Below are 20,316 nucleotides of genomic sequence, written 5' to 3' on the forward strand. Positions count from 1 at the left end.
TCGCTCATGCTATGTCTCTCCTCTCTCTCAAAAACAAACATTTAAAAAAATGTTAAATGTACAATCAATTTAAAGACATTAAGTCTGACACAGAATTTAAGAATTAATTTAGATTAGTGGTTTAAAGCATGAGTTCTGAAATTAAACTGCCTGGATTTGTTAAACTGCCAACTCCAGTGAATAAAGCCACTTACTAAATCTTTCTAAGTAACTGTTTCGTCAGCAGTAAAACAGGGACAATAATAGTGACTACCTCATAAGGTTAATACACTTAATAAAATATCAGCCATCTATTGGCCTTTGAAAAAACACACCTGTATTTTATCAACAGGAAGTGAGTACATCATTAAGCATAAAAATATGGAATTAATGAAGGACTCCCAAATATACAAAAGTATCTTAAATGTGCTTGAGAGGCACCTGGGTGGCTCAGTCGGTTAAGCGCCCGACTTCGGCTCAGGTCATGATCTCGTGGTTTGTGAGTTCGAGCCCCATGTTGGGCTCTATGCTGACAGCTCAGAGCCTGGATCCTGCTTTGGATTCTGTGTTTCCTCCTCTCTCTGCTCCTCCCATGCTCATGCTCTGTCTTTCTCTGTCTCTTAATAATAAATGTTTTTTTTTTTAAATGTGTTTGAAAATATAACTGTGCTCCCCTTTCCTAAACATTAACATTCAATTTTCTTCACCTTTCTACTTAGATAAAATATAGTACCTCTTGTTTTATCTTATTACATCAAATACTCTTTTTTGCACTTAAAAAAAAAGAAACTTCAGAATCAAGATTTCCAAAAGGTACTAGTATTATAATCGCTTATCATTTTTTTTCCCATAACAAAATATACTTCCGAATAAGTCTGTCATCAAACAAGTAACCTTTAGCCCATAAATTTGACTGGCATAATAGATTGAAAACCTGCTAGAAGGTAAACAATATTACTTGATATGCAACATAATGATCCAAAGCACTTGTCTGGTTCACCCGCCCTGTCTGTTCCAGGAGACAGAAGTATAATCTAGCATTCGAAGGAAGGAAAGGAGGGAGGGAGGGGGAAAAAAGTACATTTTCATAATTTTAGATATACTTTATTACAATAACAACCAGTCTGGAAACTGTCCTTAATTTATGCATAACAAACTGACTTTTGTTACTGGATAACTTCTCTAAAAGATTTATTTGTAAAACTCTAGTTTGCCAGTCAAATTCTCTAAGAATCTTTCCAGCACTAAAATTCTACCCCCTTTTGCCCTGAAAGCTGGGTAGCAATGTTTGCAAGCAAAATCTTTGCTAGGTTAGTTCTAAGCCCACTAAGGCAGTGACAAACAAAAGTCTGCATAAATGCTTATCAAAAGATAAGCAAAGAGCTGAGATGCAAAAGGCTTTACCTCCAAGTGAGGAGAAACTGTTGCTGAAGTAAAGCTGACATTTTCCTTGCATTTATGATTAAAAAGTTTTTTTTTTCAAGTGTGTTTAATGATCAGGTTTATTGAGGCATGCTTTACATACTGTAAAATTCACTATGTTTAGTTTTACAGTTAGAAGGGCTTTGACAAATATATATAGTCCCATAATCACCACCACAACCAAAATGTAGAATATTTCCATCATCCCCAAAAGTTTCCTCATGGCACTTTGTGGTTAATCCCTTCCCCCCCCCACCCCCCCCCGCCCATACCCCCCAACTCCCAGATCTGATTTCTGTCCCTGTGGTCCTGCCTTTTCCAGATTGTCACATAACTAGAATCAGTCAGTATATTCTGTAACCTTTTGTGTTTGGCTTCTTTCACTGGCCTAATACTCTTACAATTCTTCTACCTTACTGCATATATTAGAAATGTGTTTCTTTTTTTTATAGCTAAGTGGTACTTCATTGTATGAACATATCAGAATTTCTTTATTCATTCATCAGTTGATAGATCTTAGGGGCTGTTTAGGTGATTATGAATAAAGTGGCTATAAACATTGACTTACAGGTCTTTGTGTAAACAAATGGTTTCATTTCTTCGGATAAATACCTAGGAGTATAGTTGCTATATATTAAGGTAAGTGTATATTTAACTCTATAAGAAGCCTTTTATTAAAAAAGATTGAGGGGCACCTGGGTGGCTCAGTTGGTTAAGCATCCGACTTCGGCTTAGGTCATGCTCTCGCAGTTTGTGAGTTTGAGCCTCACATGGCTCTGTGCTAACAGCTCAGAGCCTGGAGCCTGCTTGGGATTCTGTGTCTCCCTCTCTCTCTCTGCCCCTCCCTTGCTCATGCTCTGTCTCTCTCTCTCTCTCTCTCTCTCTCTCTCAAAAATAAACAAACAAAAAAAAAAAGATTGATGAACTATGGGGAAAAAAGCTACTACACTGGCTGATGGTATACTCTAGTTCTTATGAGAGAGAACACACACAACACTACTAACATTGCACAATTTACGGTGCTAAAGAATACACCGGTATGGCATAAAATACATATAATATTATATTTGACTAGAACCAATTAGATATCATAAGCAAATCACTCAGCACATGCTGGATGCCTAGTACTTACTTAATGACTGCTAGTTCTCTCTCTACTGTTCAGCTTTCCCTTTCTCAAGGTTCCAACCTCACTCCAACCCAAACTTACATAAATCTACACTTAATTTCAAATCATTATTTGTAAAATAAATTATACAGTAGGACACAAACAAAAATTTCAGCTATTACTTTTTTTTTTTTTTAGTTTAGTTTTTTTTTGAGAGAGAGAGCAGGGGAGAGGCAGACAGAGAGGGAGAGAGAGAATCCCAAGCAGGCCTCGCACTGTCAGCACAGAGCCCAATGTGGGGCTCAGATTCATGAAGCATGAGATCATGACCTGAGCTGAAATCAAGAGTCAGACGCCTAACCGACAGAGCCACCCAGGCATCCCACAGCTATTACTTTTTAAAGCAAAGCCAGTTCCACTCATTTCCTTAAGTCACTCGTACTTTGGGATGGAGGAGGGGACTCCTTTAAAGGCAGTAGATGCCGCTCTCAGAAAATATTTTAGGTGAGCATCACCACCTTGTGTCGAAACAGAGTAACTGCAATACCAAATTCATTGTCAAATACAGACCAACACATTGCAGAGACCAGAAGCTAGGTGATCAGAGATGTATTTCTCCAAATCCACGATGATATATATGCCAGTACAATACTGCAAACAAAGTTTGGACTGTACATGTTTTATGATTATAATACTTTAAAATTTACCTGCATTTCAAATTAGATCATATGTATCATGAAGAAAAGAACTGAGTTTTCTTTTATAACATGTCCTTTATGATACTCTTGCATATCCTTCCCAAACACACACACACACACACACACACACACACACACACACACAACTGAATAGAATGCCAGGCACAAAAATGGCACATTATTGAGAATACTCTCTATGCACTTGGAAAATAATCACCCATTTAGTCCTACAAATGACTTTAAAATATTCAATATATGGCTTCAGATTTAGTTCTTGGCTACACTGAAAATCAAATATGGGATTCTAGGAGCATTATTAAGAACACAAGGGAAGAAGCATTTACAAACTTAAAAGTGATTCAACTTTAAATAATCATATAGACATTTCTGTTGTAGCTCAAAATTATTTTTACAGTCATGTGAAGTTTTAAAAAATAGCGTATTAAATAGACCAAAACATTACAAATATTGTAACACTGATCAGACATCTGTGAAAGGAGAAAATATGCAGCTCAACAAGTTTTCCTTTTTCTAAGAGTAATAAATTTTGAGTGAAAAAGTTAAGGTGTTCTTCAACTGTCAACCAAAGTTTTTATTACACAATAGCAGCCTTAAGGCTGATTTATGGCTTTTCCCCCCTTTTCTGACAATCAAGTGTTTAAAAAGAAAAGTCATTTTTGCACACCTGGATAATATCTGCTTGCTTTATATAACATGTTTGAAGAAGGGAACTTTTCAATAACATGAAAGTTGGGGGAGGTGATACCTGAAAAAGCTTTAAAAAAAAAAAAAACACTCAGAAATTTGTTTGGTAAATGGCATCCTCTTATGTAGCATTTGGAAAATCTATTATTATCTGTCTCTGAGTCACAAAATAGAATTTTTGGATGTGAATGATATATTCTGGGATTATCTAGTACATTTTTGACAGGTACAGAATCAGAGGCCCAGAGAGGCTAAATAATTTCAAAGGATACTTAGTTTGTTAGCAACAGAGCTAGAATTAGAAACAAAGATCCCCAAATCTGTGTCTGTCTCGTTTCTCCCATTGCTTCTCTCTCACTGTCCATTTCAGGCCTTTCTATCACATTTTGCTTGTAACATTCTAGTCCCTATCATCTTTGCCATCTGTCTCCTTTACCTACAGACTCATTTCTCCAGTTAAATTGCTTACATTATGCAAAAGCCCCTCTCCAATACTATGCATATTCCAAAAACTCATCCAGAAATGCAAAGGTTTAAGAAGGCCTGTGCCCAAGACACTATAAACATAATGTTCAAAGAAGAAAATTACACAACTTCTCACATAATACAGTACCTCTAATATCACAAATTCATGAAAGTGCAGCTGCGAAAGTGGAGGTAAGTGATGAGGGCATTAGCTACATATTTCAGCATTGTTTGAAAACTAAAAAAATTCATTTTAAATAATTTAATTTCTAAATTTCATGAATGTAACTTAAGTCTTGTCTATTTCCATCAGAGAAAACAGAAAGCATTTCAGAATATGTATTCTTGGGGCGCCTGGGTGGCTCAGTCGGTTAAGCCGCCGACTTCGGCTCAGGTCATGATCTCGCGGTCTATGAGTTTGAGCCCCGCGTCGGGCTCTGTGCTGATAGCTCAGAGCCTGGAGCCTGTTTCGGATTCTGTGTCTCCCTCTCTCTGACCCTCCCCGTTCGTGCTTTTTTCTCTCTGTCTCAAAAATAAATAAACATTAAAAAAATTAAAAAAAAAAAAAAAAAGAATATGTATTCTTAAGGTAAAACAAGGTGAGTTTTACTTTCAACTGTTCCTAAATTATTTAAGTTAAACTATTTTTCAAAAAATCAGAAATTCTTCTTGGTAATTAAGATATATAATGCCTCTGCTATTAACAATATAAGACACACATTGGGAATGGCAGAAACAGAATCCCACACTTGACAAATTAGAAAGATCTATCAGATCTAATGAGATGAATTTATAAGAATTAATGCCTCTATTTCTAAGGCCTAAAGCCCTAGCAGATGCTGGCAGAAACTATTAGGAAATCATCTGGACTTAAGGAAAACAAATCTCTGAGAAGCATATAAAACATAGGAAAAGCTTAAGAGGAGCTGAACTTGAAGGAAGACCTCTAGATCTGATTGCACTGTGGCTCAACTTCTAAGACTTAAATCAAATTAATCAAGCCCAAGGCAGGGAAATTATAACTTAGCAGAAGACTCTGAGGAAAGACTTGGGCTTCTTAGTTTTGTTTTTGTTTTGTTCTTGATGACTTTAAATTCCACAGCAGTCCACAGTGTGATTCAGCAGGCAAATAAACTAACACAATTCTGGAATGCATTAGCAGAAGCATAGTATTCAGATTAAAGGCATTAAGTGTCTCACTAAACTCTGAACTGATCAGAACACAACCTATTACAGTGTATTCACTTGTGGATGCCATAATTTGAGAGAAAGGAACAAATGGTAACAGTTCAGAGGGGGTAAAAAAAGGATAAGAATGCCAAAGATGAAATAAAACAATATGTCAAGCCTGGAGAAGAGACTAGTTGGTGAGATACAATGTAAAGATAAGACAGGCTGTATGTAGAAGCTTTGGGGAGACACAAAACAGCTCGTTCAGTAGAAACAACAAACTTCCTAATAGTCTGAGACAAAGACAGAGGGGTCTGTCTCATGAGTTGGTAAGTCCCCCTGCCTCCTCTGCCTCAATCAGTGTAGGTGAGTAGGCAAAGGATGGAGAAATGATGGGTAGGAATTTTTAAATGAGGGGTCAATGTATCAGAAGGATAACTAGACTATCAAAGTCGTCCAAGTTGTCTCCAATCTTGAAAAAATTAATTTCTTTTTTTGAATGTTTACTTCTTTATTTTGAGAGAGAGCGAGCGAGCATGAGAGGGAGCTCAGAGGAGGGCAGAGAGAGAGGAAGAGAGTGAATCCTAAGTGGGCTCTGTGCTATCAGTGTGGAGCTGGACATGGGGCTTGATCTCACAAACTTGAAATCATGATCTGAGCTGAAATCAAGAGTCAGAGGCTTGACCAACTGAGCCACCCTGGTGCCCCAAGACATTAATTTCCTTTACAACCTAGATGTTAAGGACAATACGTACTGTGTCGTTTACTTTTTCTCTAATTGAAGATTAGATGTACTCTATTTGCATGATGACATCAAATATTATTTACCAAACAAACATAGCTAAGCACAGAATCTTAATTTCTCAAAATTTAAATATTTAAGCCTGAAAATTCCAATGATAACAAATACTAAAAAGGGCATTCAAGTAAAAGCTAAAAACCAATGAAACTTTAAGATTCACATGCTATGAAGAAATACTTATGTTATTCATATAATTTAAAAAACTGCATTTTTAGATGTATGGATTTTGATGAGTCATTCAATTGAAAAGAATAATTATTTAGTCCATAAAACATATTTTAAAAGATTAAATATTAAAGAACTTTCAAGAAGAGATGGAATATACTTGAAAAAATAAGAAGTTAACACAACCTTTCTATTATTATTTATTTTAAGCCATTATATAGAATTTACTTTCAGAAAACGCAATATATTTAAACAATCTGCAGAAAAACTTTGTGGCTCATGTATGTACAACTCATATTAACAGACATTACTAAACTTCTAAAAGCTTATAAGGATAGATCAATAGTCAGTAAACTTTTTCTGTAAAGATCCAAATGGTAAATAATTTAGGCCTTATGGGCCATAAACACAATATTCTACTGTAACTACTCTATTACAGTAGTATAAATGAAGTCATAGACAATAGATGAACAAATCAGGGTGACTGTGTTCTAATACAGCTTTATTTATGGGGACCAAAATCTGAATTTCATCTCATTTTTATTTTTCATCTCATAAAATTATTTTTCTTTTGATATTTTTCAACCATTTAAATATGTAAAAACCATTCTTAGATCATGAGAGGTACAAAAACAAGTGGTTGGCCAATTTGCTGACACCTGAAATTAACAGTCTTTATATTATCAGCATCTAAATGAGATATGACCCATACACATACAACCTCTGACCGACTTCTCTTCTGTCATCTCTCCCAATTACCCATCCCCAAAGCTGAAACCTTTACAGCTGCTACTGTAATAGATATAGTGAAAACATTTCAATCTTTAAAAACACAAAACAGGGGCACCTGAGTGTCTCAGTTGGTTAAATATCTTACTCTTGATTTTGGCTCAGGTTAGATCCTAGAGCCTTAGGACTGAGCCCTGCATCCTCTGCTGACAGTGTGGGGCCTGCTTGGGATTCTCTCCCTTTCTCTGCTCCTCCCCTGCTTGCACTCTCTCTCTCTCTCAAAATAAACACTAAAAAATAAATAAATAAAAGTAAAAACACAAAACAAACACCTATCACTAATAATAAAACCACTCTGAGTCCCATAAAATGAAGGTAAAGCTGAAATTAGAAGATGAACTTGGAGGAAGCCTCACAGGTCTGACCACATTAGGCTCTCCTTATAACCCCCCAAGACTCTCAACATCATTTTGATAAACAATATTAAATAAATATAAAATTTCCTAAAATACAAGAAAGTAAAGAATTTTAAGGTATTTAAAATTTTAAAGTCTATTAGGTCAAGAAGCTTGTTTTTTAGTTCTGACTTAGCTGAGAACAGCATTTTTTTTTTTTTTTGAAAGAGAGAGAGAGAGAGAGAGAGAGAGAGAGAGAGAGACAAAGCATGAGCAGGGGAGAGACAGAGAGAGAGAGAGGGAGACACAGAATCCGAAGCAGGTTCTAGGCTCCCAGCTGTCAGCACAGAGCCCAACATGGGGCTCGAACTCATGAACCTTGAGATCATGACCTGAGCTGACGTCAGATGCTTAACCAACTGAGCCATTCAGGCACTCCCTGAGAACAGCAATATTAAAAGAATGGCATAACTAGGAAGAGTAGGGAGAAAAGCTATCTACAAACATACTTGTACAGTTTCTTCTAAAGGTATTTTTGGAACACAATTCACTTGAAAATTGGAAGCCACATACATTAGCTTCTCATTTGCTGACTTTTCTAAACATGTTATCTTTTTTCCATGTTACAAAAATATCCGTAAAACCAACTTTTATGTGCAATATTCAAGAAATAAAAATATTATGTCATATTTAACCCATCAAATACATTTCCTCTTCCAGAAAAACTGGAAGGAAAATTAATGCCAGTTTATTACATCCATGAGCTAAACATACTAAGTTAGAAAATAATTCTGAACACTGGATTATTCAGTTATCTCTATACAACTTCCAAAATTTTCCTCAGCTGAACAATCTTTTCCATAGATGACTTAGAGCAGAATTTTAAAGTTCTACAAATTTATTATTATAAGAAAAATAGGTTTATAGACTAGGATGATACTTTACAATAGAAATAATTATTGAAGGCTTATTATATACTAGGCATCAGTACTAAAAGTAATCAAATGACTAAACTCAAAATTATTCATAAAACTAAACTATTCTAAGGTTTGTTTAACACCTGGGAAAGAAGACATGACCATTTCTTAATATTCAACACAAATGCATGAAATGTCATGGACTGGATGGACATTATATTCTTCTAAAGGGGGCACACAAATAACCACCTAACAAAGAACAATATTAAACTCCTACAGTTTGGGCTCTTTATTATTTGAGCATCAATAATAATTTAGCTGTTTGCTATTCTAAAGTCTCTTGATGCTGAGGAAATCCAGATGGTCATCCATCTAAAGACAATGTGTCTACCTGACATTATGCAATCTCATTTATCTTCATCTATCCTTGACATACTGCCATTCTTATGCAAAGTGGACACAAGGGGATAGAACTTCTCTTCACTCATTTATCAGCTGGAAGAGAGGGTAGGGCATAAAAGGTCTATGGAGACTTCAGGATACCACCAGAGACCACAAGTAATCACTTTACTTAGCACAGTGTGCTACATCACAGCTAATGTATTTGACATGTAAATAAGACAAAGCAAGAAAGAGAACAATGTGATTCTTGAGCTATGTGTCTTACTTCCTTTGCTGAATCACCAGAATCCCCAAAAAACTCCAGTTTTAGTTTACCCAGACTATATGAAATTAAAATATTGTCCATAAAAGACACTAACCACACACAACATATGGGTTACACAATGATGTCAATTTCACTCCTCTGGCAGTCCAAGAATTCTACTCCTTTTAACATACCAACTTAAAGTCACCATGACATAGAAGTTGTGGGTTAATAGGCAACAGGATTGTGAAGTATGCTAGCTAATTTACAAGGCCAAACACCTTAATTAAAATTTGGCCAAAGTTATACCAAATATTATTTCTTTGTCACTAGGACAGTCCTTTATTTTTTATTCCAGTTTTAAGCTAATAAAACATCTACCTTTTAGCATCAGTACATGAAATTTACTTTAATTATTTTCTCATCTATACTCTTCCTATTACAGTTTCCTTCAGACAAGGCAGGTAGTGAAAACTGTCTATTTATTTCATAACAAGAAGTTTCCTTTCTTTTTATATTGTCTCTTATGACTGTTTCTGTTTCTACTAGCATCTTCAGGGAACATTTTGAACAAACACCATGTTAAAATCACACATGCACTTAAAGTTTTTTTTTAAAGTACTACTATTAAATAAAGTACTATTAAATAACATACAAATAATGTTCTAAAATAGTTCTTCAGAGGAAAAAATGTGGAAAGAAAAATGACTTTTGATATAGTACATATCATCTCAGTAGTAATAAAAGTATAATTACAAAAAGTACAATTATGAAAAAAACATTCCACACAAATATGGAATTCTACCTGAAATAGAAAAGAATTAAAATATTTTTTACAAAAATCATTGATAATTTGAAGTATTTTTTTCTGCACAATTACAGAATATAATATACAGAACACTTAGATCCTGGTATAATGTACTAAATTCAAAATTGTACTTAAAAGTACAGCATATGATCTTGAAACTATTCTTATACCACTCAAAAATACTTTTTTCATTTACCAACTTCATGTTTTGCTGTCATGAATAATTTTATTATTTCATCCTTTACAAATTAAACAAATTTTTAAAAATTTGAATAGGAAATTAAAAACCTTTAGATTCCCCTGCCCTAATGAAAATAAGTTTGAATCTTACTAGCAAATACTTTCAGCATCTTAAAACAAATGTCCTCATCCAAAATTAGTTGCTTAAAAAGAAATTGGATTTCTGGGGTGCCTGGGTGGCTCAGTTGGTTAAGCATCCAACTTTGGCTCAGGTCACGATCTCACAGTTTGTGGGTTAGATCCCTGTATTGGGATCTGTGCTGATAGCTCAGAGCCTGGAGCTTGCTTCAGATTCTGTGTCTCCCTCTCTCTCTCTGCCCCTCCCCTACTCGCGCTCTGTCTCTGTCTCTCAAAAATAAATAAAAAGTTAAAAAAAAGTTGGATTTCTAATATTTAAAACCTAATCAAGGTATGTGTGTGATATACCTAATGTATGCATACATATGTATACATACATACATACAAACACACAAGCATACATATAAGTACACATACAAATATACATACGTTTGTATATGAATAAATAGGTGTTGTGTAAAGCTGCTAAATTTGAGGTAATCTGTAATACAGCAAGAGAAAACTAAACAAGCACCAATCAGGCTGAGTTATACAGCTTGATTTAGAAGAACCCAGAGATCTGATATTTTTTGTCTGTATTTGAGAGAGAAAGGGGCAGAGAGAGAGAGAATTCCATGAGGGGCAGAGAGAGAGAGAGAAGTGGGGCTCACCTGGGGCTTGTGTTTTACCCAAAGTGGGGCACATGTTCACTCAAAGCAAGGCATGAGCCCACCCGATTTGGGACTCGAACTCACAAACGGTGTGAGATCATGACCTGAGCAAGTCAGATAGTTAACAACCGAGCCACCCAGGTGCCCAAACCCGGAGATGTTTATTGTAAGCCCAAAGTCCTGCTTCGAGAAATGTATCTAACATTGATGACATACATTATTAAGAAACCAAAGAAGGGCACTATTAGATTAGGCATTGTAGAGAAGGAAACCTAAGAAATTTTAGAGCTCATTAGCCATGGGGTAACCAGGAGAAAATGCCATAAAAATATAATGTATTCTTACCAGAAGGAAGATGTTTTTTCTGGATTTAGCACCTTTATTTGTGAAACCGAAAGGTAGGATTAGGTAATCTCTAAGGGCTCTTTCAGCCCTTTTTTTTTTTTTTTCTTTAATTTGAGAGAGAGAGAGAGAGAGAGAGAGAGAGAGAGAGAGAAAATCTTCAGCAGGTTCCATGCTCAGCCCAACATGGGGCTCAACCCCACGATCCTGGGATCATGACCTAAGCCTAAATGAGGAGTCGGACATTCAACCAACTGAGCCACCTAGGTGCCCTCATTCAGCACTTTCTATTATGCTTGCTAAAATACAGTCCTATCTCTTTTTTTTATTTCATAGACATCAGAGATGTCTGAGCATGGAGACAGATCCTATAAATGCTCAGAAATCACTTATCTTCTTATAAAATAGTGCATCAGAAAGGAAATAATTTACTAAGGCCCAAAGCTTTCTCACCTGTATTTGATCAACAGGTCTTTACTACATAGTAAAATACCTAACTGGATGAAAGCAAAACTTGCTTTCCACATAAAACCTCCTTTTATATCTTCAAAAGTATCATTTTTTTCTAATTCCCATTTTTAAAACTGGAAGTCTGTGTATATGTGCACAGGGAGGGAGGGACGAGCTCATAAGGTGATATATATGAAGCAATAATGTGAACAACAAAAAGAAAAATTGGTTCATGCTACAGGAGAAAATTTTTACACTCAATTTATTTTTTTTTTTTTTAAATTTTTTTTTCAATGTTTTTTATTTATTTTTGGGACAGAGAGAGACAGAGCATGAACGGGGGAGGGGCAGAGAGAGAGGGAGACACAGAATCGGAAACAGGCTCCAGGCTCCGAGCCATCAGCCCAGAGCCTGACGCGGGGCTCGAACTCACGGACCGCGAGATCGTGACCTGGCTGAAGTCGGACGCTTAACCGACTGCGCCACCCAGGCGCCCCATACACTCAATTTAAATCCTTACAAAAAATTTACACATTAAGTACAAATTAGGCATTTAAAATTTAGTGGATTCCCTTTATTAAACTAGACCTAGGGAGAATAAGTGGTAGCAATGGCTTGAAATAGTCAGTTTTGCTGAGTTTAATGCCATAGCCTAATTTCTTAGAGAGATAAAATCCATGGTCATTTCTATTCTAATCACTCTGAAAGCAACTGCTAGGCCAAGAATTCTAGTAAGTTGTTGATAATAACTTGAGTCTAACTGTTACTAAAAAGCCAGAAATTTACCTTAACATGAAGAAAAATGTTAAAAACTTCTCAACAATAAATCAGATGACAAACAAAAAAAAGAATTTCAGAACTTCAATTCTCTCTCTGAAAGTTTGATGCAACAATGATGGAGGGAAAATTCAAGGGGTTATAAAAGAATTTCATTAATATCAAATCATAAGCAATGAAAACATAAAAGCTTTCCTCTGTTCCCTTTATTTCCTTTAGTTTAAGATTTTCAGTATCCTCAAATTAAAAACTGATTACAAAGTAATCTGACAGAAAAAATAAAACTAACATAATCAAATGATCCAGTTCTTGTTTTCACAGCACTCACACTGCTTTCTTTCTTACCTTGTCTATCCTATCTGGGCGGTTAGTAGCGGCCAAAATTGTCACGTTCTTTAACTGTTCAATACCATCCATTTCCGTTAAGAGCTGAGCCAGAACACGGTCAGCTACATTCCCGGCACCTGAAGAACTGATTTTTAAAAATAAAGTTTTAAAACTCTTTACCTACCCCCAAGTACTTTATTACTTTTAAAAGACTGTATATTATATAATAAAAAGGTTAGGTCTGTTTGAAATTTAAAATGTTTGCTTCAGAATTCATTACTTGTTGAATTACCATATCAAAAAACTAACTATATTCAAATCATTTCTTTTCCTTCATCAACAACCACATTCATTTTTTTCTCCAATAACGAAATATAGAAGGTCTGGGAAGCAAGATATAAAATTTAAAACAGTTCATCAAATACACAGAAAATCATGTAATTTAATCAATATTTACATTTTATATGGCAAATATACTGATAGGAATTGGTAATAAAAAAACTAAATAAAAACCCATTCCTCACATGAAGTTTAAAGCCTATGTGAAACAAAAAACTCATACCCATAACAAATGGGGTATTTCTGATATACCCTGATATTTCAAAATATTAGTATTTTGGGGGAAGGATGTTAAGATGGCAGAGAAGTAGGGGAACTGGGATTTCCTCATCCCTAAAACACAGCAATATCAAGGTCAGATCACTTGGAATACCAGGAAATCAATCTGCAGAGTGGCAGAAGGATCTCCACAGGTGGAGGGGGACAGCTTGGCAGGACGGAGGTGCGTGTATGTGAATTAGGGCAGATAAAATGGCCTAGGCAGGGAAGGAGGGAACCCCTTCTGTGGAGAGACAAAAGGGAGAAAAAGCCGAAGGGGCTGTGGAATTGCTGTATTGAGTTAGCACAAGAGGAAACCTCTCAGAGCATGACTAGGGAACGAGAAACAGAGAGAGTGCTAGTTTCTATTTTGCAAACAGCATTAGGAGCTGAAGCTCAGAGATCTCAAAAGTGCATGACTTTCTTCTAACCTGAGCTGGTCCTATGTGTGTGCCTGTGGGGGAGGGAGCTGCCCTGGGGCACTGTAGCAATCTCAGGGACACACTAGGAAAGAACAGTCCCCTTCCTTGAGCACTATGGGAAGAGGGTTTATTGCCTCTTCAAGGAGAAATGACCCTGCAGGTGCCAGCCAAAGGCTTTTTATCAGCAGGGCTGAGGGGCACTACACCAGAACAGTGTCCAAAGGGTGCAGGCCCCTTAAGACATTGGGTTTTGAATCCCAGCCAAGGGCCTAGAAAGTGTGGGAGACTGTGGAACAGGGTAGGCTGACCTGCGCTACTCTGTGAGGGCTACATGAACAGCATGCTTTAAGACACCAGGTTCAGTGAGAGGAAAATGGGATGTCACCATTTTTCTCCCCAACACCAACATGTGGAGGTTCAGTGAGCAACACAGCAGCCCCCAATGGAGGCGAGACCTGCTTACAACAAACCCACCGCTCCGTGCCTGGCAACTGGTTATCTACTGGAGGAAAACTGACATTGAGACAACCAGACGGCCGCTCCTCCAGACCGGCACAGCCACCGGTGCCAGCCACCAAGAGACAACTGTTTTTTGTTTTTGTCTGTTTGTCTGTCACTTTGTCTGTTTGTTGTTCTCTTTTTTCTTTCTACCCTTTTGTTTTCTTTTGGGATCAGGCTCATAGATTCTGATTTGTTTTTTTGGTCAATTCTTATTTTATATATATAAAAAAATTTTTTTTCTGTTTTGTTTGCTTAATCAGGCATTTTTACCTTAATCTTTTCACACCTTTTCTCTTCTTTTTCTTTATTTTCCTTTCTCTCTCTCTGGATTAAATGTTATAGTTCATTTGATTCTCTGCTTCATCTTCTTTTCTCCCTTTGATTTTTCTCTTTATTTTTTTAAAAAATCTTTTTTAATGTTTATTTATTTTTGAGACAGAGAGAGACAGAGCATGAACGGGGTAGGGTCAGAGAGAGAGAGAGAGAGACACAGAATCCGAAACAGGCTCCAGGCTCTGAGCTGTCAGCACAGAGCCGGCGCGGGGCTCAAACTCACGGACCTTGAGATCATGACCTGAGCCGAAGTCAGATGCTTAACCAACTGAGCCATCTAGGCGCCCCTGATTTTTCTCTTTATATAGGATCATCTTCCCCCCACCTTTCCTTTATCCCAGGGTTACTTCAAGAAACAAATCAAAGCACACCAGGTTGAAGTCAAAACACTCTGCCACGACAAGCAAGGAGAAGCCTTGCAGAGGACTGACCAGTGGGATAGAGCAGCCAAAATGCAACAACAGCAGAGCTCATGCAACACATTCCAAAAACATTTCCTGAAGTGCCAATGTCTGGATAGTGTAGGACCCTTTTTTTAATATAGTAGTACTCACAGGTACAGGACACATAACAAGCTTTTAAAACACATAAAAGACAGGAATATAGCCAAAATGATTAAACAGAAGAATTCTCCTCAAAAGAAATTCCAGGAAGGAATGACAGTCAGAGAACTGTTGGAAACAGATATAAACAATATATTATATGAAAAATATAGAATAACAGTCATAAGACTAATAGCTGAGCTTGGATAAAGCATAGACGGCAGCAGAGAATCTATTGCTGCAGAGATCAAAGACATAAGAAACAGTCATGATGAATTAAGAAATACTATAAATGAGATGCAAAATAAACTAGATGCTGAGACAGTGACAGTAGAAGAAGCAGAGGAGAGAACATGTGAAATAGAAGATAAAATTATGGAAAATGAAGAAGCTGAAAAATAGACGGAAAGGAAATAACTAGATCATGAGGGGAGAATTAGAGAGCTAAATGATTCCATAAAATGAAACAATATCCAAATCATATGAGGTCCAGAAGAAGAAGAGCTGGAAACCAGGGCAGAAGGTTTATTCGAACAAATTATAGCTGAGAGCTTCACTAATCTGGGGAAGGAAGAAACAGGCATCTAAGTCCAAGAGGCACAGAGAACTCCCTTCAAAATCAACAAAAGCAGGTCGATACCATGATATATCATAGTGAAACTGGCAAAATACAAAGATAAAAAGAATTTTCAAAGCAGCTAGGGACAAACGGGCCTTAATATACAAGGGTAGACATAAGGGTAGTAGACCTGTCCAATGAAACGTGGCAGGCCAGAAGGGAGAGGCAAGAAATATTCAATGTGCTGTATAGGAAAAATATGCAGCCAAGAATCCATTATCTAGCAAGGCTGTCGTTCAGAATAGAAGGAAAGATAAAGACGTTCCCAGACAAACAAAAACTGAGAGTTCATGACCACTAAACCAGTCATGCAAGAGATCCTAAGAGGGACTCCTTGAGTGGAATGCTGCAAAGACTACAAAGGACCATAGACATCATCACAAGCACCAGACCTACTGATAACACAATGACAATAAATCTGTATCTTTCAATAATCACTCTGAATGTAAATGGACTAAATGACCCAATCAAAAGACACAGGGTATCAGAATGGATTAAAAACCAAGATCCATCTATATGCTGTCTACAGGAGACCCATTTTAGAGCTGAGGACACCGGCAGATTGAAAGTTAGGGAATGGAGAAACATCTATCATGCTACTGGACATCAAAAGAAAGCTAGAGTAACCATATCTATATCAGACGAACTATATTTTATTTAAATTTTTTTTTTTTTCAATGTTTTTTATTTATTTTTGGGACAGAGAGAGACAGAGCATGAACGGGGGAGGGGCAGAGAGAGAGGGAGACACAGAATCGGAAACAGGCTCCAGGCTCCGAGCCATCAGCCCAGAGCCTGACGCGGGGCTCGAACTCACGGACCGCGAGATCGTGACCTGGCTGAAGCCGGACGCTTAACCGACTGCGCCACCCAGGCGCCCCGGACGAACTATATTTTAAAACAAAGACTGTAACAAGAGATGAAGAGGGCATTATATCATAATTAAAGGGTCTATCCATCAAGAAGACCTAACAACTGTAAATGTTTAAGCCCCCAACATGAAGGCACTCAAATGTATAAATCAATTAATCACAAAAATAAATAAATGTGTGGATAATAATACCGTGATTGTAGGGGACTTTAATACTCCACTTACAACAATGGACAGATCATCTAGGCAGAAAATCAATAAGGAAACAATGGCTCTGAATGATACACAGGACCACATGTATTTAACTGATATATTCAGAACTTTTCATAGAAAAGCAGATCACACATTCTTCTCAAGTGCACATGAAACAATCTCCAATACAAATCACATACTGGGTCACAAAAGAGCGCTCAAGTATAAAAAGACTGAGATCATACCATGCATATTTTCAGATCACAACGCTATGAAGCTTGAAATCAACCACAAGAAAAAAATTGGAAAGTACCCAAATACATGGAATTTAAAGAACATCCTATTAAAGAATAAATGGGTCAAACAGGAAATTAAAGAAGAAATTAAAGAATTATATGGAAGCAAATGAACACATGACAGCCTACACTCTTTGGGATGCAGAAAAGGCAGTCCTAAGAGGAAAATACATTTCAATCCAGGCCTATCTCAAGAAACAAGAAAAATCCCAAATACACAACCTAACCGCACATCTAAAGGAGCTAGAAGCAGGGCAGCAAATAAACCCAAAGCCAGCAGAAGAAGAGAAATAATACAGATTAGAGCAGAAATAAACAATATAGAATATATATAGAATCCAACCACAAAATTCAGCAGGTACGCAGCGTGGAGAGGTGAACTTGGGGACAGAGATGCCACGTAGGGCAGGGAGCTGCTTTTCCAGGCAGAAAGAGGACAGAGATGCAGGGGGAGAATATGGGAAAAGCACCCCTCCCCAAAAGCAGCTGGAGAGAAAGTGAAAAATTGGAAACAGCCACAGGGACTGAAGTAAAAAGGGAGAAAGGAGAGGATTTAAATTCCGTTCAGACTATAAACAGGGGGGAATGCAGAGTCTGAAACACCGCAGCTCGATACCTGGCGATGCTCTGGTGGGAAGGGCGAATCCCCAGGAGCAGAGTAGGGTCTGGGAGGTTCTCGGGCCACATGGGGAGAAGCAGTTGAACTGTTAGGAGAACATTTGGTAGAGGCTGTGAGGCCACCTGGGCCAAGCAGACCTCAGAGAATAGCCACATTCATTGGTGCTGGAACAAGGTCATTGGGGGTGAAGCCTGGTGCCAGATGTGTGTTGTGATTTTCCATAATCCCTGAGGCGCTGCTGCTACACTGTTTCATGAACTTTTTCTGGGGCGGGCTGGCACCTGGCTGCAGTCTCTGGGCATCGACAACAGCAAGATCCCACAAGCATTCCTCGGTGCAGCTGGCACCTGGCTATTGCTCAGTGAGACCCTCCGCAGAGGAGTGGAGCAGGTCAAAGCTGCAGTCCCTCAGAAGTGGGAGGCTGGGGAAGGCAGCCACATCTGAGACAACTCATGGGAGGGAGGTGCTGCCTAGGGCTTGGCTATGGACAGTGTGGAAGTGGGGACTGGATGAAAGCTGAAGACGAAGGATGGGTGCATGATTGCTGATTGGGGAGAACAGAGTTCCGACACTAGAGACTGGGTAGCTGGGTAACGCCATTTTCACCGCTCTGGCGCATGCACGTATGCAACTACAATTGCCACCACAATCCACCTCAGTAGACTAGTAGCACCATCTAGTGGAGAACGGAGCCGTTAAAAAAACCCACCCAACTGAGCCAACCTCACTCTTCAAGAACACAAGTCTCACTGCTTGCTTAGTTGATGGAATAGAAAGCGCTTCATAGTTTGACTTCTAGGGGAAAATGAAGTAATATCACCTATATTTCAGTCTGTTAGCTGGTCAATCTATTCAATTTTCTTTCTTTCCTTTTTTTCGTTTTTTTCTCTTTTGTTTCTTTTCTTTTTCTTGACTACAGAAAGAAAAAATTCATTTTTATTTTCAATTCTTATTAAAAATGTTTTTCTTTAATTATTTTTCTAGTATATTTTTACTTTTGTGTTTTTTCAAATTCTATTTTATTTCCATAATTTCATTTTAGTCTACTTTAGTGTATTAATTTTTTCAAATTTTCAAAAGATTTCCTTTCTACCCCCCCTTTTTTTTCTAATCTATCAAGCCACTTTCAACACCCAGACCAAAATACACCTAGGATATAGCATCACTTATTCGATTTTGGGTGTGTGTGTGTTTAATTTTTTAATTTTAAATTTTTAAATTTTAATTTTTTCCACCTCATTAATTCCTTTTCTCCTTTCAAAATGACAAAACAAAGGAATTCACCCCAAAAGAAAGAGCAGGAAGAAATGACACCCAGGGACTTAACCAACACAGATACAAGCAAGATGTCTGAACCACAATTTAGAATCATGATAACAGGAATAATAGCTGGAGTCGAAAATAGATTAGAATCCCTTTCTGTGGAGATAAAAGAAGTAAAAGCTAGTCAGGATGAAATAAAAAATGCTATAACTGAGCTGCAATCACGAATGGATGCCATGGCAGCAAGGATGGATGAGTCAGAACAGAGAATCAGCAAAATAGAGGACAAATTTATGGAGAATAACAAAGCAGAAAAAAAGAGGGAAATGAAGGCAAAAGAGCATGATTTAAGAATTAGAGAAATCAGTGACTCATTAAAAAGGAACATCAGAATCATAGGGGTCCCAGAAGGGGAAGAGGGAGAAATAGGGGTAGAAGGGTTCCGTGAGCAAATCATAGTGGAAAACTTTCCTAACCTGGGGAAAGACACAGCCATCAAAATCCAGGAAGCACAGAGAACTCCCATTAGATTCAACAAAAAACAAACATCAACAAGGCATATCACAGTCAAATTCACAAAAAACTCAGGCAAGGAGAGAATCATGAGAGCAGCAAGGGAAAAAAAAGTCCTTAACCTACAAGAGAAGACAGATCAGGTTTGCAGCAGACCTAGCCAAAGAAACTTGACAGGGCAGAAAGGAGTGGCAAGATACATTCAATGTGCCGAATCAGAAAAATATGCAGCCAAGAATTCTTTATCCAGCAAGGCTGTCATTCAAAATAGAAGGAGAGATAAAAAGTTTCCCAAACAAAAATTAAAGGAATTTGTTACCACTAAACCAGCCCTGCAAGAAACTTTAAGGGGGACCCTCTTAGGGGAGAAAAGATGAAAAAATACATACATACATACGTACATACATACATACATACATACAAAAAGCAACAAAGATTAGAAAGGACCAGAGAACACCACCAGAAACTCCAACTCTACAAGCAATATAATGGCAATAAATTCATATCATTCAGTACTCACTCTAAACATCAATGGACTCAATGCTCCAATCAAAAGACATAGGGTAACACAATGGATAAGAAAACAAGATCCATCTATATGCTGTTTACAAGAGACCCACTTTAGACCTAAAGACACCTTCAGATTGAAAGTAAGGGGATGGAGAACCATCTATC

At 37.4% G+C, this 20,316-nt stretch overlaps 1 protein-coding gene across 8 annotated transcripts in view; it reads right to left on the reverse strand.

Annotated features, from left to right (window-relative positions):
• SPATA5 (spermatogenesis associated 5) overlaps positions 1-20,316 on the reverse strand; it is a 355,585-nt gene that overhangs the window by 218,309 nt on the left and 116,960 nt on the right. For 7 of the 8 annotated variants that reach the window (XR_006201728.1, XM_042935556.1, XM_042935557.1 and 4 more), the window contains exon 14: positions 12,892-13,018. Coding sequence is in view for 7 of the 8 variants with exons in the window: in XM_042935556.1 (XP_042791490.1) it covers positions 12,892-13,018 (127 nt within the window). In the remaining variant the exon portion in view is untranslated. Of the gene's footprint in view, positions 1-3,831; positions 3,983-12,891; positions 13,019-20,316 lie in introns of those variants that run through there. The other variant, XM_042935559.1, reaches the window with a different exon arrangement.

This window comes from Panthera leo, chromosome B1, assembly GCF_018350215.1.
Source record: "Panthera leo isolate Ple1 chromosome B1, P.leo_Ple1_pat1.1, whole genome shotgun sequence".
Lineage (NCBI taxonomy): Eukaryota > Metazoa > Chordata > Mammalia > Carnivora > Felidae > Panthera > Panthera leo.